Here is a 21,846-nt window from a genome sequence, read left to right as displayed (position 1 = left end):
TAGACAGGTACATAATATGCAGCGTTCCAACCCCAAGCATATACTATAGCCTTGAAATTATACTTCAGATGGTGTTGGACCCCATATGGGTTGTTGGACCCCATAAACTTCAGATGTTGTTGGACCCCACTTCTTCCATACATCCATGCCTACCTCAGCGTGCATCCACCATCTACTTTGGGCAGTTTCTGGAGGATTGGTCCTTTGTTGCTCTTGAAATATATACAGTTGAAGGTGATGTCATGAGGCTTGTCAGATGATATTGATGAGACCCACTGTCATCAGGAGATATAGCCAGAAAGAATGCAGCAGTACGATCCACTTCCCAGGCTGGCTGTTAATTCTGACAATGTAGCCTCATTGACTTAGGATAATTAAAAAAATATATCAGGAGATACAGCTGGGGAGTGGATGGCGTTGCTTCCGCACTCTCTCCCCAACTATATCACCTGAAATAGCTGTGAGACCTGCTGCGATCAATAACTTTTGACATGCCTGATGACAAGTCAAAAGTTACTTTTAATGACAAATCACATTAACAATCACAAAGCCAAAAACTGCAGTGTAGTACCTCATGGATCAGGCATGCTACACACATGCAAAGTTAGAGGCAATTAGAAAGGTCAGATTCATGAAGAATTAGTGTAGTTAAGCTTTTAGTTAAAGGTGTTATCCAGGAATTACTTTTTACAGTGAAATGAGCTGCATCTGGGGTAAAAATGCAAAAACTATATACTCACCTGCCCTATTTCCCCTCCGCTGTGGGAAGCCAGGACATATTGCAAAGCACTTCCTGGTGTCAGGCTTAACATATGGAAGTGTCAATTGGTGGCAGCAGCAGTAACCTCTGCCTCAGCCATTGATTGGATAGGTCAGCACTTCCTTGTGTCAAGATCAAGACCAGTAAGTGCTACACTGTGGGTCCAGGCTTCGATGGTGGAACAGGGGAAGTAAGTACATTTTTTTTTTATAACTTTTACCCCTGCTCTTCTGTAAAAAGTACAACACCCTTCAAGGGCTCTATAGCAGTAAAAGAAAAAAAAATGTTGTGTGACAATTGCAAGAATCCAAACACATTTGGGCCTTCATGCCATAATTTATTTGCGACTTATGGTTGACCACAAGTCACACTATAAAGAGCAAGCTTAAAGGACAACTGTGACTTTGGGGGTCTAACCCTATTGCTTTTATTCCTGTCTAGTTATATGAGATCTTGTAGAGCCCCTGACAACAAGCAGCTCTGTGTCCTGACTATGAAGCTTGGAATTCCTACCAGCACTACATTTATCTCCGTTAAGAAAACTGCTGTTTCAGTGTTGTGGTACATACATCTGCCGGGCGGGCCCATTCATATACATGTCATAGCAGCAGTCTGCTATATTGGTAACATTCGGCATTGATGGAGAGGTGCAGCGTCTTGCAGACATATTTTAAATAAATCCATTCATTCGTGGTCCGGCAGCAGTTTAATTAACTTTTCTCTCGGCTCTAAGCTATATTTGTAAGTCGGAGACTTTGTCAGCAAATACTTGTCTTCGGTTCCCTAGTACAGATGTTTGAGGTTTTGTGATGATTCTGCTTCTTGCTGTGAATGAAACCCGCTGATCCGTTCATTACTGCATGCCTGTATAAGGCGGCTGAATAGAGGAAGCCAAATTATTAATAGATGTGAAGCAAATACAAGCCAAAGCAAACAGATGCATGCTGCGGATAACACGCTACTCTATTAGTGCCCCATTTTATTTTGAGGCTTTAGAATATAGCAACTTTTTTAATAAAAATGTTTTATTGGTTTTATGATCATATAGCAACTTTTTGAATTGATGTATTGGCAGAGCAAGATGTGATATGCGCCCCCTAATCCCCTAGAGATTGCTATGTACACCTTATACCAAATTTCTTACTCCTCTAGACCAGGGGTGTCAAACCTGCAGCCCCCCAACTGGTGCTGAGCTACAATTCCCATCATGCCTTGACAGCCAAAGCTTTTGCTCTAGGCATGATGGAAATTGAAATTTTGCAAAACCTGGATGCTCTAGAGTAGACAGTTCCTACCATGACCAGAGGTAGTAGCAGGGAGCACCATGCGAGACTGGAAAGAATACACCACCTCCTGCAGGACATACAGCAGCTGATAAGTATCCATTATTAGGAGCACAACAGAAGTCATAAAATAGAAGTGCCTGGTTAAAGGGGTTATCCAGTGCTACAAAAACATGGCCACTTTTCCCCCTCTCTTGCCTCCAGGTCAGGTGTGGTTTGCAATTAAGCTCCATTTACTTCAATGGAACTGAGTTTAAAACCCCACCCAATCTGGAGACAAGAGAGGGGGAAGAGTGGCCATGTTTTTGTAGCGCTGGATAACCCCTTTAAGTCTTCCAATTTCTGGCACCTGAGTTATGCTTGTCTTAAAAATTCAGCTGTTATGGTGTATACACCTAGCTGCAATGCTCAAGCACAGGAGGTGTGTGACTCTATGGCACCAGCCTTATGTAATCCCTGGCCTGTTCTGTCTCTGTAGATAAAATAACTGAGACCAATCTTACATACCCTGCCCACTAATGGTCCTTTTACACAGACAGATTTATCTGACAGATTTTTAAAGACAAAGCCAGGAAGAGACTATAAACAGAGAACAGGTCATAAAGTAAAGACAGATTTCTTCTCTTCTCAAATCCATTCCTGGCCTTGGCCTAAAAAAAAATCTGTCAGATAAATCTCTCTGTGTAAACGCACCATGGGGGAGATTTATTAAAACCGGTGTATAGTAGAACTGGCTCAGTTGCTCCTAGCAACCAATCAGATTCCGCCTTTCATCTTTGAGGAAAGAAAAGTGGAATCTGGTTGGTTGCTAGGGGCAACTGAGCCAGTTCTACTATACACTAGTTTGATAAATCTCCCCCACAATGTCTTCCATATATAACATTCAGTATCAGGCATTTGGCATAATAGACAGAAAAAATATCACCGATTACTCAGCAGCATGCTCCTCTGAGGTCACAGAAGGTAATATATACCATACAGCTCTATAAACACAGCTACAATAACAATTTGGTGGGTTTAACATGTACTCAGCTAAGAATATATATGTTATGAGACAGGGAATAGTATAGGAATCTTGTCCACATTTCCCTGGTCATACTTCCATAGGCTGTATCCATGTTTTCTTGGACTCCCTAGGGCTATGTTCACACTACGTAAGTTTCGTAATTATCACGGCCGTTGTTTCCGATTTGCAACAATGGCTATGATTACTACGGAACTTACGTAGTGCTGCCGTCTATGGAATCCCGGCCGGAGTGTGTAGACATAGTAAACACTCCAGCCGGGCCGCTATTCACTGAATAGCACAAACCTGTCAGTGCACACAATGGAGCGTGCGGCTCCGGCTGCGCACTCCATTGTGTGCAGCGGGGAATTGGGATGCTGACGCACACGGATGCGCCCGCATCCCAATTCATCAGTACCGCCTGAGATGATCTTCTCTGACACGGCCGATGTCTTATGCCATGTGAACATGGCCTAGGGCTGCATCCAACTTCAGCCACCGGGAATCAAAGGCTGAATGATCGGACTTAAGCATGTGCCCATCTCTATTCATATTGTATAATATCTGGGTGAAAATCTAAAGAAGCAAGAAATTGGCACATGGGAATTAGTACGGCGCTTATCTAACTTGTTAATGTTTCACTCATTTATGTCTTTTTCTTCTGCCAGGCAATAATAAATAGCACCATCAGTCCCAATATGACTTTCACTAAAACATCCCAGAAGTTTGGCCAGTGGGCGGACAGCAGGGCTAACACAGTATATGGCCTTGGCTTCTCCTCTGAGCATCATCTCACAAAGGTGAGTATACTCACTGCACGATACGGTATGGACATTTGGTCAGTTGCTACAATGTTCATATACCAATTTTTACATGTATTTTAACATCTTAGACATCATATGTCTCTATTCTGCCCAAAAATGCATTTGTAAAATTCCCCAGTATGCAACTCTCTATGAGGAATATGTGTGAGTGACATTCAATGTGTAGTGTATTGGGCTTTTCAAATAAAATTGTTTTTTTAATCCACTGGTGTCAGAAAGTCATATAGATTTGTGAATTACTTCTATTTAAAAAAAATCTCAAGTCGTCTGGTACTTATCAGCTGCTGTACGTCCTGCAGGAAGTTGTATATTTTTTCCAGTCTGACACAGTGCTCTCTGCTGCCACCTCTGTTCATGACATGAACTGCCCAAATCCCCATAGAAAACCTTTTCTGCAGAGAGCACTGAGTCAGACTGGAAAGAATACACCACTACCTGCAGAACATACAGCAGCTGATAAGTACTGGAAGGCTCGAGATTTTTAAAGAAGTAATTTACAGATTTTTTTCCCTCGAGAGTACCCATTTAAAATTGTATTATACTGTATATTATAAGCTTGTATTGTATACTGTATATACAATACGCATTTACCAGTTAACTAAATCTTCTTCTGTAGCAAGCCTGTGAAACCGCAGAGCAAACCTGTATAATAAAATACAAAAACTAGTGTTATATATAAACACTTCTAGGAAGTTTATTCTAAAATTGCTTTTTAAGATAAAATAAAAACTTCTGCATCACCTGTGTTGGACCTAATGGTACCCTAAAGTAATAATGTTCAGCCTGTTGCTTTCCTGCTGTTGCATCGATTTTGGTGAATTGCTTCTAAGTTTTTAGATATTAGAAGAGGTGTTCTGCCCCAGGTCATTAGCCTCTTCTTTGGCTTTGTTGTCCACTGAGACGTACAGTAACTGCGCCAGGTAAAAGCTCTACCATCACTCGCAAACACTGGCGTAGCTACCATGGGGGCAGGGTACGCCGTCGCTATGGGGCCCGGGGGTTCAGGGGGCCCGGGCCCCCGCGTTAAAACATGCCCCCGCCCCCTGTATTGCCGCTCACTATGCATATGCATAGTGAGCGGCCCTGAGCCATCCCCCCGCCCGCCCCGCCCGCCCCTTCTATCGCCGCTCAGCTGAGCCGATCAGAAGCCCGGGAAAGTGCAATGAGCAGCACTTTCCTGGGCTCCTGATCGGCTAAGCGGCGATGGAGGGGGCGGGCTGGGCAGGCGGAGGGGATCGCTGTCCTACTCACCTGTCCGCCGGCCCCAGCAGCTCCTCTCCCGACTCTCTGGTCTCCCGTCATCCTCCGGCACAGGCAGCGGGGTACAGAGACGCTGCCTGTGTCCCGGAAGTGTTCTGCAGCGGCAGATGAGGATGATGGGAGACCGGAGTGTCGGGAGAGGAGCTGCTGGGGCCGGCGGACAGGTGAGTAGCCTGTTTGTTGTTTTTCTGGTCGCAGGGGGGCTACTATGGGGGCACTGGCTACTGTCTGGGGGCATTGGCTACTATGGGGGCACTGTCTTCTATGGGGGCACTGTATGGGGGCATTGGCTACTATGGGGGGCACTGTCTTCTATGGGAGCACTGTATGGGGGCATTGGCTACTATATGGCGGCATTGGCTACTGTATGGGGGCATTGGCTACTATATGGGGGGCACTATATGGGGGCATTGGCTACTATGTGGGGGTATTGGCTACTATATGGGGGCATTGGCTACTATATGGGGGGCACTATATGGGGGCATTGGCTACTATATGGGGGCACTATATGGGGGCATTGGCTACTATATGGGGGGCACTATATGGGGGCATTGGCTACTATGTGGGGGTATTGGCTACTATGTGGGGGTATTGGCTACTATATGGGGGCATTGGCTACTATGTGGGGGCATTGGCTACTATGTAGGGGCACTATGTGGGGGCATTGGCTACTATATGGGGAGCACTATATTATGGGGGCATTGGCTACTATGTGGGACCCTACTCGCTCGCAAATTTTGTGAATTTCTACAATAAGGATGCATTCACACTACAGAATCCACACGGATAACCTCCAGCGAACTCCGTGCGCGCTCCCACTTGATCATCTGGTCCCATAGGCTCCATTCTATGCTAAGGCAGATTTCGCCCTCCGCCCCAAAGAATTGACATGTCAATTCTTTTTTGGGTAGACAGCGGAATCTGCCTGAATAGAATAAAGCCTATGGGAAAACCAGATGTTTAAAGTGTCACTGCCATTATTTTTTATTTTTTTTTGCAGAAATCAATAGTCCAGGCAATTTTAAGAAACTTTGTAATTGGGTTTGTTAGGCAAATATGCCATTATCTGCATTCAAAAAGACTTTCCCCGTTCCCCCCCCCCCTTCCTCTCTTTCATTCACTGCTCTATATCGGGAAATCTTGACTCTTTTACATCAGTCAGGCCCTGTGTAACCTATGGAGAGGGAGGAGGGAGATTATTCGCCAGCAAAGAGCAGAGAACAAAAGATTACATAGCGGGACCTTTGTGAAATTCAGAGGTCAGAGATGTCAGTGCTGACTTCAAAGGAGATAGCCTGGTGATGTAGCTGTAAATTAACTCTTTGTTGTCCAGTTTTGGTGCCAGATCTCCCTCAACCCCTCCCCTCTCCGTAAGAGAACCATGAAGACAGGGGGGAGAGCTTCAAACTGCTTTTTCATGATAAAAATGCATGTTTCGGCTAATAAACCCAATTACAAAGTTTCTTAAAATCATTTACAGGAGCAGGTACTTCTCTCTTTGATAGGAGTCCCTGCTTCTGTACAACAGCCTAGAGGTAAGCAGCAATTTTCTATGCATCTTATGCAACCCAGTCTAAATTAGCCTTAGAACCACAATCAATAGTCGACAGTTACAGGCTATTTAGGGGTAAATTTATTGTTTTAGGGCAGGTGTGTCAAGCTTGCTGTCCTCCAGCTGTTGCAAAACTACAATTTCCATCATGCCTGGACAGTTTGTTTTAGTGGTATTGAGTTTTCCAGAAACAAGACTAATTTAATTTCTGGATGGAGTAGCCCCAAAATATTCCAAACATCATTGGCATCTGAAAAAAAACAAACATTTTTTTTTTGCCTGTATTACTGTATTGAAGTTCACCTCTCTCTGCTGACTCAGTAATGATTCAGCCGACAAAATGACTGCTTCTCCTCTGCAGTAGTAAAAGGTACCAATTTCTGTATAACATGGATGGATTGTTCCTGTATCCTTTCTTTTAATTTAAGCTATAGCCGAGTTTTAACACATGAAATATGGCTCAGAGGGGCAGATTTATTAGGACAGAGGCCTGGGGGAGGATTGGCGCTAGGTGCCATCATTAATTTGAGCAAAGTCTGCTCTGTGCTTCATGCTGCATGGCTCATGATAAATGTCTGTAATACTCAGGCTCAAGCCCTGCATCGGCTCTGCTGTATACAAATGTAGGACAAATTTAGACATTCATATCCACCATGGGTGGCAACCGAAATGGTTGTGAATGATCCCAAAGGGCGACATGAATTTACAGCAGCCGTACTGTCGCTATTCTCAAAATTTTAAGTCTTCCAGTACTTGTCAGCTGCTTTATGTCCTGCAGGAAGTGGTGACACTGTGCTCTCTGCTGCCACCTCTGTCCGTGTCAGGAACTGTCTAGAGCAGGAACAAATCCCCATTGAACATCTCCTCTACTGTGGACAGTTCCGGACATGGACAAAGGTAGCAGCAGAGTGTGCTGTGTCAAACTCGTAAGAATACACCACTTCCTGCAGGATATACAGCAGTTGATAAGTACTGGAAAGCTGTTCTGGCTTTGCTGTAGAAGGAACTTGGTCAAGCATTCATGTATTCTGAATGGTGACCGTATTTGTAAGCCGTTTCCTGACTCCTGTGGTGGCAGCAAATCTCCCCGAGAATAAAAGATCAGGCATTTAAATTCAAAGGTGCCTGATCCATCACTTATCATCTGTTTGAAAACAGCCATTATTTCTAATGTGTATGGGGGCCTTACATGCAACTAGAATAGGGGCAAGGGAAGGTAGGAGTTAGGGGATGTGTGCAGAGCATGTCAAGAACAGTAATGGAGGTTCCCAGTTCTGCAGTTTCTTAGAGTGTTTGGATTCCATTGCTTTGCTAGGATAGGGTGGATTTATAATGGTCCCCACTGCTTCATGTTGCTGGATTACAGAGATATACAGTGCATAATGTACATATTTTAGTATATTCACACCACATTCAGTTTGCATGTTGAACATATACATCAGGAGATATACACTGAACATGCCCTTTTGGCATGTTCTTATATCGTTGACCAATGCAAAAGTGCTCCCTGCTGCCACCTTTGCCCATGACAGGAACTGTCCAGAGCAGGAGCAAATCACCATAGAAAACCTCTCCTGCTGGAAAGGCTTGAAAGAATTTAGAGTCCCCGACTTGTTTCTAGTGATAATTCTTGGTAGTATTGCAGCAATGGCGAGTGATGGCATTTTTAAAACACTGCCACAAAGTGGGTTTCAGCACTTTTGGCATCTTTCTTGCACAGTGCTGATCCCTTTCAAGTAAATGAGCTCGTAGTCCCTGAATGCCCATGACAAAAGTACATGGAAAAAATCTGAAGAATCTACATTACTTACCAGTGCTTCAAGTTAATATTTGTAAATCACTTTATTAACCAAAAGTGACTCCTCACCCTAGAAAAAAAGCTTTGCGTCTCGCTTTTCTGCAATCTGCTGTCCATTGCCTGTTGTTAGGGAAAATCTGTCTCTAGTAACAGCTAAATAAGTACAAATTACAGGTAGGGGTTTAACATGTGCAGGAGAGAGTGAGAGCCTGAAAAAGCCTGGGCTGCTTTTCTGCAAGCTGACCCAGTCTGCCCGCTGAAGATGATCTATACTGTACTTTAAAGGTAAATCAAGGCTTCCGTATCATTATTTCTGCTCACAAACTTAGTGCATCACTATCCCCTTCCCCCTCCATATAGTACTATGTAAATCATTAGCTCATCACAGTTCCAGCCTGTTCAGTCCATGTTCTCTAGCCTTATGTTATGGTATAGCAGAGAAGAGTATGCGCTGTGATTGGCCAGAGATGTATGGGAAAAGAAGTCAGCTCGGGTCCCATCCCCCTGAAATAGAGAGGGGGATGGGACCAGAGCTGTGCGCTAAGGATGGGACTCTCAGGGCTTCAATAATGGCAGTGAAAGCACTAAAATCACATTTATCCTGCCTTTAAGAGCAGAGGGTCTTGCTTATGCCTGGACCATATTGTCCCATACTGCATTCCTTATTGTCCTGTATTTTATCCGTATAGCACATAGCATTGTACCATAGTAGCACAGATGTTTGATATGTGGGGGTACCATCTCTGTATACTGTCAGAAGAAGAGGCATAACCATCTACTTGGTAAGGCTGGGTTCACACTACGTTTTTGCAGTCCGTTTCTGCAAAAAAAGGGATGAAAAACTCATGAGAAAAATGGATGCAACGGTGTACATCCGTTTTTCCATTGACTTCCATTATAAAAAAAAAAAAAGGATCAAAACGGATCAGTTTTTTTAGCGTACACAAAAACATGGTCGACCTCATCCATTTTGATCCGTTTTTTTTTTATAATTGAAGTCAATGGAAAAACGGATGAAAACGGATGCACACACGCATCCGTTTCTTCTATCTGTTTTTATTAATCCGTTTTTTGCAAAAAAAAACAGATGAAAAAAACGGATTGCAAAAATGTAGTGTGAACCCAGCCTAAGGATGGTGCCTTATTTAGATAAAGTACTAAGATCACAGGTGACTGTCTCAATCCACACTGATACACTTGCGTCATGTATAGTACAAGCAGTTTGTTCTTATTACTGTCTTGTGTACCCAAATCTAAGCGTAACCCTTTACTGCCGGACTTAATCCATTCTCCATTTCATTGATTAGTTTGCAGAAAAATTTCAGGAATTTAAAGAAGCTGCTCGATTAGCAAAGGAGAAATCCCAAGAAAAGATGGAGCTGACCAGTACTCCTTCCCAGGTAATGTTATCAATCATTGCTATACTTCATAGTGCATAGTGACCTGCTCATTGTTAAGATCGAATGTCCAACTGTCTTCACATTTGTTTCAAAGGAGAAGTACCTATATCCGTAGGCAAAGCCATACACGCCTACCTCGTTCCCCTGCTGCACCGAAATGGGTGAAATCCGTAAGAAAAATTCACAACAGAAATTGACATTCTGCCGATTTCTATCTGGAAATAGTTTACAGCATGTGGATGAGAGTTGTAAAATCTCATTTACTTGGCTGATACTGTAAACCTCTGCCATAAGTAAAATTTGTGGCTATTCCATTCTCTGTGACTTTTAAAGGATACTCAAGCTTAATGAACTGGTGCCAGTAAGTTATACAGATTTGTAATTTACTTCTATTTAAAAATGTCAAGCCTTCCAGTACTTATCAGCTGATGTATGTCCTGCAGGAAGTGGTGTATTAATTCCAGTCTGACACAGTGCTCTCTGCTGCTATCTCTGTCCAAGTCAAGAACTGTCCAGAGCAGTAACAAATCCTCATAGAAAACTTCTCCTGCTTTGGACAATTCCTGACATGGACAGAGATGGCAGCAGAGAGCACTGTGTCAGACTGGAGAGAATACATCACTTCCTGCAGGACATACAGCAGCTAATAAGTACTGGACGACTTGAGGTTTTTTTTTTAATCATATGACATAATTTGTGCTAATATGTTTATATTTATAAAGTTTCCCAATACAGTGGTTCCTTGGATTACGAGTATAAATCCACTCTTAAACCAAAGCAAATCTTCCCATAAAAAAATCAGGGAAATGAAGACAAATGGTTCCACGCTCCAAATATAATGATTTATTATTCTGAATAACATGTAAAACAGATGAAACAAACAATGTGAAACAGCTGAATATGTGATATTATAAGTTACTGTACAGTATAGCAATCAGCATGTGGAGTATAATGTATAGTAAGGGCATAAACCTGATCACACAGCAGCAGTTTGTAGATACAGGATGGAACTGCAGATCCCCATAATGCAGTAGTGTAGTACAACAGGTTAGAACACAGAAGCAGGGCTGCTGTCAGAGGTGTATGTGGTCACATGACAGCAATGGGGAAAGGGGGGGGGGGGTGTTCAGCATGGACCAATCAGGAAGTGAGAATCACAGAGCTGTGCAGGAGGACAGTGACAGAAACTTTTCTATACAGCAGTGTGAATGGCTGAGTGTGAGTGCAGGCACATTATAGCAGCAGTGTGCATAGCTGAGTGTGAGTGCAGGCACAATATAGCAGCAGTGTGTATAGCTGAGTGTGAGTGCAGGCACAATATAGCAGCAGTGTGTATAGCTCAGTGTGAGTGCAGGCACATTATAGCAGCAATGTGTATAGCTCAGTGTAAGTGCAGGCACATTATAGCAGGGATGGACAGGATGGGATACACAAGGGCTGACATAGACTGTAGGAAGCATGAAGGAATGAGCAGGGCAGATGTGGGCACAGTATAGCAGCACTCTCTGTCCGTGGAGAGACGGGTTACAGCTATGAAGAGATTACCTCCATAGTCCTGTCCCCTGATCTGTAGAGCTGTAGACCCCGCTATGCAGACCATGCCCCTCCTCCACTCTCCCTCCCATCCAGTACAGGGAGCTCTTAAACCAAAGCAGTGCTCTTACACCAAGTTATAATTTTGAAAAACTGTGAGCTCTTCTTGCAAAGCGTTCTTAGTCCGAGTAACTCTTAAACCACTGTATTTGAGTTTTTTTCATTGTTGCACTTTACAAAGATTTTAATGTCAAAATGTAGTATGTATGGTGAATCCAACCGCACAAACTACAACCTGATCCTCATAATGGGTAATGATACCAAATCCATGACTTCTCCCTTCTGACCCCATAACACTAGCCTGTAGATATATACCAAACATCCTATAATAAGTCATATAGTGATATACCAGGATATGTTTGCCTATTGAGTTCTATAGCATACAACACCTCCCGAGCTGACCTGTAACCTTTGGACTCCAGAATAATCTGGTCTACATTCCTGATTCACCATATATATCAGGATCATATAACAGTAACATCAGAATACACGTATTCTAATTCTTATGCAGAAACTTGAGCAGCAACTAAAGGATGGATATTATTATAAGGTGACGCCATCAGTTTAGTTCCTCACTTGTTGTCTATGCACTTTAATCCTGGGCCCCATTGCAGTTGCAACCCATGACCCCTAATGAACATCAGGAACACATATACTGTAGATTCTACCCATAGGCATTCACCTATATGGTAATCTAAATAGGCATAGCAAAAATACATCCAGTACGATGCAATTATCCCATAAATCTGACAAATTCTCGGCCAACATGTCTCCTTTCATCCGGTGTCCCTATGTTATATGGCTGTCGTACTGTTTCCTCCATTCACCGGCCTCATGGATCTGATAGAAGGCCATTTGCATCTGACATCTGGTCATTTCCTGTCGAGTAAGGAATTGGTGGCGGTCCAGTTTACGCAACACAGGTGTCCAAATTGGCTGGAAAAAGCCGTAATCACAGTTGGCATGGCTTAGACGTCTCCACCGAGAGATGAGAGATTGAGAGCCCGCTGACACAAAATTCTAATCCAATTATGTAGATATTGGTCCCATTTATATTGGTTCTCTTGTATAAGAGGGACATGCTATTCATGCTCACAACTCACATTATATTGCTGAAACCAAGCCACGCTGATGGATTACGTATATCCTTCTGGTTTCTTCTACAAGAGTTCTAGGTCATCTCAAGGTGACATGTTGGAAATAACTTTCTTCAAGGTTATCGTCAAACTTATATTGGATTAATTTTGGAAATAAATATAGTAATATTCCTTTCATCCGCCGGTAATGGGTTCTGACGGCTGCCGGACTAATAGATGTTTGGATTAATGGACTAGTAGAAACATGTGAAGTAATTTTGTATAATAATCTAATCTTTGCTCTAGAGCAGTGATTTTCAACCAGTGTGCATGTTCACATGGTGGGGTGTGCCGCGGGGAAAGTTCCCCAAACTATGGTGCCCCTGCAGATCGTCCCGCTGCTGCTGTCCGCCTCACCTACTGGCCGCCTGTAGCGCCCGGATGTGCTCCTCCTATCCAATCAGCGGAGACCGGGAGCGTGGTGCGGGCCCTACGGGTGGCCAGTAGGTGAGGCGGACAGCAGCGGCGACCATCTCGGAGGAGGTGAGGAGGAAGGGGGGGAGAGAAACCTGGGGATGGGGGAGCGAAACAGGAGAAAACATGGGGGGGGGGGGAGAAACCTGGGGATGGGGGAGAGAAGCATGGGGGAGAAACGGGGGGAGAGACAGGGAGAGAAGCATGGGGGAGAGAAACATGGGGATGGTGGAGAGAAGCATGGGGGAGAGAAGCACAGGAGAGAAGTAGGGGGGAGAAGTATGGTGGAGAGAAGCGCAGGAGAGAAGTAGGGGGGAGAAGTATGGTGGAGAGAAGCACAGGAGAGTAGGGGGGAGAAGTATGGTGGAGAGAAGCACAGGAGAGAAGCATGGGGGAGAGAAGCTCAGGAGAGAAGCAGGGGGGAGAAGTATGGTGGAGAGAAGCACAGGAGAGTAGGGGGGAGAAGTATGGAGGAGAGAAGCACAGGAGAGAAGCAGGGGGGAGAAGTATGGTGGAGAGAAGTAGGGGGGAGAAGTATGGTGGAGAGAAGCACAGGAGAGAAGTATGGTGGAGAGAAGCACAGGGGGGAGAAGAAAACAGGCCCAGGTTTCACACTGAGTGAGTATAAATACATTTAGAATCTATATTATTAACTATATGTATAATGTGTACTGATTTTGTGCCATTTTGGTTGGTGGTGTGCCCCGGGATTTTTTAAGTATAAAAACTGTGCCGCAGCTCAAAAAAGGTTGAAAATCACTGCTCTAGAGGTTCTATTCAATCTTCTGCTTCTGGTCTTGTGAGAGTCTATGATATGTGACAATCCTATGCTGGGGGGCAGTGTCAAAGGGAATGTGTCATTAGAAAATCACCTATTGTTTAAAGCGACAATGTCATTTCACAAAACTTTTGTTTTGATCGGTCCGGCTCTGAGTTCTCAGACCCATACCGTTCGGGAGATAAAGCAGGGAGAAGACACGCTGCAGCACGTCCTCTCCCGTCTCTGTGTCACGTGATCAGTCAGACTTAGGCAGGGGTGATTCTAGCCTCTCTGCTGCCCGAGGTGAACTATAGGATGACGCCCCCCCCCCCTGTCAATCCGCCCACATTATAATCCACTACTGCCCCCCCCCCCCACTGCTGTCCCCAATAAACATAATGTTTGGTCCCTTGCTGCACAGAGGATGTCAGGAGAGGAGGGGGCTGATCTTATAGGGGAGGTCACAGCAGCACAGAGGAGGTCAGGAGAGGAGGGTGCTAATCCTATAGGAGAGGTCCCAGCAGCACAGAGGATGTCAGGAGAGGAGGGTGCTAATCCTATAGGAGAGGTCCCAGCAGCACAGAGGAGGTCAGGAGAGGAGGGTGCTAATCCTATAGGAGAGGTCCCAGCAGCACAGAGGATGTCAGGAGAGGAGGCTGCTAATCCTATAGGAGAAGTCCCAGCAGCACAGAGGATGTCAGGAGAGGAGGGTGCTGATCTTTTAGGAGATGGTCCCCCTCTTCCCCCCTTATAGATGGACCCCCTCTTCCCCCCCTTATAGATGGTCCCCTCTCCCTTATAGATGGTCCCCCTCTCCCCCCTCCCTTATAAATGGTCCCCCCCTTATAGATGGTCCCCCCCACCTGTGGCTGTGACTTCCGGCACACGGGGAGCTCTCTGATGCGCGCGCTGCCGGGGACGGATCACGGACGTGGAATGCCGGTACCGGAAACCCCCGCGCCCGGACAGCATCTGTAATTCAGACTGTATTCATAAGCGCCGCGCTGTAGTAACAGCACTGCGCGGCTGATTCATTACAGCGCGGCGCTTATGAATACAGTTTCCCCCGCTCCCAGCATCTAATTACAGATGCTGTCCGGGCGCGGGGGTCTCCGGTACATGGTACAATCAGTGGCGGATTATAATGTGGGTGGCCGCCCGAACCGCCCATATTATAATCTGCCACTGAATGCCGCCCCCAGGGGCGTAGCTAAAGTCTCATCAGAGGCCTCGCGGGCCCCCCTTTGGTAGCGGCCCGGTCGCGGCGGCGACCGCTGCGACCGTGGTAGCTACGCCACTGGCCGCCCCCATGATAACAGCTGGACACTGGACTTAGGGTACTATTACACCAAGCAATTTTTCGACGACTAACGATTAGCGATAAACAATCTTAAACAACCGCTAAGGTAAACGACCCGAAATCGTTCGCCCAATTACATGGAATGATGATCGTTATTTATGATCGTTCTTGCGGTCGTTTAGTCGCCAGTATTGCGTACATTTCAGCTGCAAATTCTTATTCCACCGAACGATGTGCGAACGATGAAACGATAAAAATAGCTCCAGATCCTATTAAATGATCAACGATTTCTCGTTGGTCGTTTAATCGTTGCCTGCTATTACATGAAACGATTATCGTTCAAATCCGAACGACTTAACGATTTTTCGAACGATAATCGCTCCGTGTAATACCAGCCTTATAATGGAGCTCTATGGAGTCTGCCTGATCAAAACATTTGACATGTCTCCATAGCCCTAAGGCTTCCGGGAAAACACGAATACAGTCATTGGCCATAGGCTATATCCATGTTTTCTAGGACTCCTTAGAGCTGCATCCAACTTCTTAAGCCACCGGTAATCAAATGCAGAGCGTTTGAGTTCAGAAGAGTCCAAGTGTACTTGAGGTTCACTGATCTCTACTCACTATCATCATAGATAGTATTATGTTGTTAGGCTATGTTCAGACTGCGTTAGAGACCGGCCGTTCCATGACCCGGCCGGGTCATGGAACAGCTGGTCTGTGAAAAGATCATCCCGGATGGTACTGGCCGGATGATCTTTGCAGCCGCAGAGTTCTGATGCGGGCGCATCCGTGCGCGCCCGCATCAGAACTCCCCACTGCTCACTATGGAGCGTCCAGCCGGAGCTGCTCGCTCCACAGTGTGCACTGACTAGCAGCCGCAGAAAACTGACATATCAGTTTCTTGCGGCGCCGTAAGAGATCCCGGCCGGAGTGTATACTATGGGCCACATGTATCATCCTGCGAACGGATGATTTTCGGCGGAAAGTGCCGATTTGCGTATTTTTTTATACGCAAATGGCCGATTTGCGAATAAAATATTTGCAAATCGGCACTTTCCACCGAGTACGCCAGGGGGGTGGAAAGGGGGCGTGTAGTGGGCGGAACGTAGCTGGCGTAGGTTTTCGGCGGTGCGCACCGGCGCGCACGAGATTTATGTAGAGGCAGTCCGCCTCTACATAAATCTCCGTAGCGCCGGAGCTGCGGGGGCATTTTTAAGTCCGGCGTAAAAAACGCCGGACTTAATAAATGCCCCCCTATGTGTATACACTCCGCCCGGGATTCCATAGAAGACAAGGCAACGTATATTTTCGTAAAAAGTAAGTCCGTTGTTGCAGATTGCACTTGTACTTTTACGAAAATATATGTTGTGTGAACATAGCCTTATGGTGAAAGGTGGCACAGATAGATAACTATTGCAGGATCCACCATTCACAATATCAACCTCCCTACCCAGTGACCTCTACAGAGGTCACAGATCATTCCTACAAAATGCTCCAATTCGGGTCTTGTGCCAGACCATGGGGCTGCCGTAAAGTAAATCTCTAAATGCCGTGCAGTATTTAGTCAGCACATGGCTGCAACATAATAATATATATAATTAAAATCAGAAAAGGGAAACAGCTTGCAAAAAAAACTAGACTCAAAACTATTTGGTTTTAACCAGTTAAAAGAAAAATCATGGTGGCACATTCTTCTTAAGATCTGTATATCCTAACGCCACGGATGGATACGTGGAGCCTATATGGCGACACTGGTCCCTCTGGGTCTCTGATATAGTATTGTAGGACCTCCATTGGCTGCCATACGACCCCGAGATGTCTTAGCCTCCCCTAGAAACATGGCACTTGCTTTTTCTCATAGATTCTGACAGTAAAAATATGTTCCTTTGTAATTCTACCTTTGTTATTTGATCATTTTGTCAGTATGTAAGTGATACAGTTAGGTTGGGTTCCTTACGTTGCATTACACCTTCTGTAGCTTCCCAGACAGAATAAGGAATATGAGCTCCCCCTGCCCTGCAGCCATGTTGTATCACTTTATCACTTATTAGAAAGAAAGATCAAGTCGTAACTTTATGGTAATTTACTTTTTAACATTTTGTAATATTTTTTGTAAAGCAGCTAAAACATTACACCTTAATGATAACATGTAACAGCCACCACTTCTTATGCAGGGTTCCTGCGGTACAAGGTAAGATGGAAGGAAATGACTATATTTTGCTTCGTGGCTCACAGCATCATTGTGTGGGTGATTGGATTTCATCTGTGATAATATTATTCTACATATACAATGCCATGCTTATATTCAGTGCCAATTATACCAGCCTGCATCAGGTATCCGAGCCCGGCATATCTCTACAGCATGGGCATGAAGAATAGTTGCTCATAGTGACCGGTCAATTGATAAGTTTACATAGGTATTTAGCAACCTGATAGTTTGCTATGGGGCATAGCTCTGTGCACAGGTTTCATACATACCCATCTAGAGAATATGTTCTCACAGACAATTTACTCTCTATATAGGAGTCATATATAAGCCAAAGGTCTATTGTAGTGTATTCTATAACTGCACATCCATATATATCCATATATATCTTCTACCCAGAATTCCATTGTGTCCATCACCTGCAGTATATTCTCCTTCTTTTCCCACTTTCTAAAACTCAGCATGGAGAAAGCTAAATTTATCATCTCACTTTCCCCCACATCTCATTCACGATTGATCGCTAAGGGTCCTATTACACTGAGCAATTTTTAACGATTAACGACTAACGATAAACGATTGCAAACAAGATTGTCTATCGTTAACCTGAAATCGTTCACCATATTACACAGAACGATAATGGTTAGTTACGATCGTTACTATGATAGTTATTGCGATCGCTTCTATGATTGTTTATTCCTTCTGATCCCAGAAAAACAATGAACTATGTGCAATTACACTGAGCGATTAGTGAAAACAATGCGGAACTTGAGCAAACGAATGTGGAATTACAGCGAACGATTAACGATAATTTTAGGTTCAGATCTATATCAACGATCAACGACATACAAGCGATTTTTTTTGATCGTTGCTTGCAATTACACAGAACGATTATTGTTTAAATTAGATCGATTTAATGATTTTTCGCACAATAATCGACCTAATAGGGCCCTAATGATGTCTTCCCTTTCCCAGTCCCACAAGTTCACTGTTTCGAGATGACCTTTAATTTTGCTCTTTTTTTGAGACCAGAAACCAAACCTCCAAGACCATACTACCTCCTCGACATTTCCCTATTCTGCTTACATATCAGCCTGGAGTCAAAAATAACATTAGTGCACACATCATCTCCAGCCTAGACTACTGCAACCTCCTTCTCTTTGGCCATCCATTCCAATCCACCCTCAACTCTGCAGTTCTTTTAAGCCAAAAACACCCCTCCCCCACCCCCTCGTTCCCTCTTTTCCTCTTCCCTCTGCTAATCTCTCAATTGGTTAGAGACGACATAGTGGCTGTCCAAAACCAGTCACTGGTAATCCAATGCAGAATGTTTGAGTTGGTACGAGTGCTTACGTGATCTCCCGCTACCCCCCCCCCCCCATGTAATCTCTGCACCCCACAAAACCTCCTTCTTTGCCCCCCTACTCATCATATCTCATGCGTTACCCAAACAAAAGTGACAAATACTGCCATAATGTGCTCATGTAATAGCAATATACAGAACCTCCAAGTAATATGAGATATGCAGTACCCAAATATGTAATGGCATACAGTGCACAATTAATACTGCCAAGTAATGGGGAAATGAACAATAAAGGGGTACACCAGCAAAAATAAAAATCTTTGAAATCAACTGGTGCCAGTTAGTGCCAGATATTTGTAATTTACTTCTAATAAAAAAAAAAATTTGTCTTTTCATACTTATCAGCTGCAATAGAAAACCTCTCCTGCTCTCTAGACTGGGAAGAATACACCACTTCCTGCAGGACATACAGCAACTGATAAGTACTGAAAGACTGGAGATTTTGAAATAGAAGTAAATTACAAATTTTTGACAATTTCTGGCACCTGTTGATTTGAATGATTTTTTTTTTTCCCGTTCAAGTACCACTTTAGGTGTCCATATAATGTGACTAAATGCCAAAGTAAAGAGAGTATTTTCAGGTAGGTACATACAAATGCCAAATGCTCACAACATTCCGTTACCAGAACATTCATGTATACTCATTCTCACTTCATGCATATACTTTCACCTACGTTCATTCTTGTATGAAAACATGTACATTTATATATCTACTCTCATCTGTACTCGCACTACTCAGGAGCATGCACGCTTACTACTGCTAGGCTTCCACCAATATGTACACATGTAACCGACACTCTTTAAGTGTACTTTTATAATGTATACACTCATGCACACCCTTTTATTATAAACACTCTATGTAGATGTATGTGCACAGAAATGCATGCACACATACACACTCGCTACACATGAAGGGGGTGGAATAGGAGAGACTCCTGACACATATGGCACTCAGCTATGCCAGGCTTGTCAGGGTAAGCATCTGCCACGTGTCCCGTCTCCCTCCTGGCCCTCCTTATTGAGTTCTTCCCCTGGTGCTTCCAGTCTGCGCTCAGCCTGTCTTCCTTAATCAGCTCTGTGCCCGATTGGACTGCCAGGCTTTCTTCTTCTCCTCTTCAAGCACTGACTAAAGCTCCGCTCATCCCACATTCAGCAGCCCACAACATCCCCAGTATGCTTCACACTGCCCCTGCCTGCCAGGCATGTCTTTTTCTTCTTTCTCCATGGTGACCCTGCCTCTTCTCCTTCTCCATTTGCCTGCATCTGCCAACAAGTAGTGCTGTCTCCACTCAGGACCTGGCAGTGCCCGTCCAACAGGATTAGGCTGTTGTTTCCTTCCCCTTAGGAGTTAATTGCTGTTATGGCGCTCTTTTTGCCTGCTGAATCATCTTAAAGGTGCTCTCTAGCGAAAAATGTTTTCTTTTTAAAATCAACTGGTGTCAGCAAGTGCCAGGGACTTGTAATTTACTTTAAAAAATTAGATTAAAAAATTTCCAGTCTTCCGGTACTTTTCAACTGCCGTATGTTCTGCAGGAAGTGCTGTATTCCTTCTAGTCCTACACAGTGCTCTCTTCTGCCACCTCTGTCCATGTCAGGAAATGTTCAGAGCAATAGCAAATCTCTATTGAAAACCTCCCCTGCTCTTCAAACTGGAAAGAATACACCACCTCCAGCAGGACATGCAGCAGCTGATAAGTACTCAAAGTCTGGAGATTTTCAAATAGAAGTAAATTACAAATCTCTGGCCCTTTTTTTTCCGCTGGAGTACCTCTTTAAAAAAGAAACCTTTTACTCATTATACCGCCCCTAAATGTTGCCACCTCTAGCTACCTGCCCACCGGTGCATAGTGAGTAGTGCTTCTCTATATGGATCAGCTTCAAACAGGGCAGAGTTATATAGTATAAGAAGGCATTGTCCACAATAGGTATACCGTCCTAATAAATCCTTACAGTTATTTATAGCTAGCATTGCATCTGTGTGTAATAACAGTTTACTAGTCATGTCCTTTATTTATTAGCATTGCATTTCCTATCTTATTACTAATTGTTTTTATGTTCCATTAAAGGAATCGGCAGGAGGGGATCTCCAGTCTCCTTTAACACCAGAAAGTATTAACGGAACAGATGACGAAAGAACAACCCCTGAAGTGACGCAAAATTCTGAACCAAGGGCTGAACCTACGCAGAATGCGTTGCCATTTACACATAGGTACCAATTCAGTTCACGAATCTTGATTAACTGATGTGTATCTGCTAGTAATATGTGACCAGAGTTGTATAATCCTGTATGAACGCTTATTACGGACACTTGATAATCTCATTACCTCCTCAATAGTTGGCGGATCATATGCAATTTCTGATCTCCTGTAGCAAACCGGCCCAGTGTTGTAGCAGGGCGTTAGTTTCTAACCATGTGTAACTGCGTAGACCCTCATTCTGATCAGTCGGTGGTCGGCAATCTGGTACAAGCCGAATAGTGAGACTAAATTCATGAGTGCTTTCTATGGGACTTTGCATTTGTTACTAACCAACCATACATGAACAATAATGCCCCATATCATATATCCCAAGGGTTTTCTGGAATGCGTCTGGGCAGCAAAATCCCATGGATAAGATTGGTACTTCTCTGAGGAAAAAAAAATCAAAACCTTTTTACTAGTCCACTCAGCCCCTGTGAAGGTGTTGTCCTATGTCACACAAGATATTACAAGTGTTCAACCCAAAGTGCTCCTGCATCTAGACAGATGTCTTATACCTATCTGTTACGAGCTTCTTGGAGTTCTTCTTATTCCCTTCCTTAGGCTGTGTTCACATGCAGTATTGTTGCATTATTTAAGTATTGCAGTATTCAAAACGGCCCAAAATGGACAGTTAAAGGGTTTTTTGGGCTTAGAAAAACATGGACACTTTCTTCCAGAAACAGCACCGCTCTTGTCCTCAGTTTGGGGTGTGGGGTTTCTCAGCTCAGTTCCATTGAAGTGAATGGAGCTGAATTGTAATACCACACACAACCTGAGGACAGGGGTGGAGCTTTCTGTGGGGGTGGAGTTTTCTAATCTTGTATAACCCCTTTAACAGTCAAACAGCATTTTTTTTTATATTGGACCAGATTTATCAATCTAAGGGGGAATTCACACATTCCATGATTATAGTCCTTACATAGAAGATCACAAAATATATGAATTTCCCCC

General features: G+C 44.1%; 1 protein-coding gene across 4 annotated transcripts in view; it reads left to right on the top strand.

The window, feature by feature from the left end:
• The window catches only part of HOMER1 (homer scaffold protein 1), a 94,196-nt gene that overhangs the window by 31,248 nt on the left and 41,102 nt on the right, over nt 1-21,846 (top strand). For 3 of the 4 annotated variants that reach the window (XM_069964712.1, XM_069964713.1, XM_069964711.1), the window contains 3 exons: nt 3,718-3,849; nt 9,791-9,883; nt 20,722-20,864. In XM_069964712.1, the coding sequence (XP_069820813.1) occupies nt 3,718-3,849; nt 9,791-9,883; nt 20,722-20,864 (368 nt within the window). Of the gene's footprint in view, nt 1-2,935; nt 3,007-3,717; nt 3,850-9,790; nt 9,884-20,721; nt 20,865-21,846 lie in introns of those variants that run through there. The other variant, XM_069964714.1, reaches the window with a different exon arrangement.

This window comes from Dendropsophus ebraccatus, chromosome 3 (assembly GCF_027789765.1).
Source record: "Dendropsophus ebraccatus isolate aDenEbr1 chromosome 3, aDenEbr1.pat, whole genome shotgun sequence".
NCBI classification, from domain to species: domain Eukaryota; kingdom Metazoa; phylum Chordata; class Amphibia; order Anura; family Hylidae; genus Dendropsophus; species Dendropsophus ebraccatus.
The sequence above is the reverse complement of the archived record's forward strand: the minus strand, read 5'-3'. Positions and strand labels throughout refer to the sequence as shown.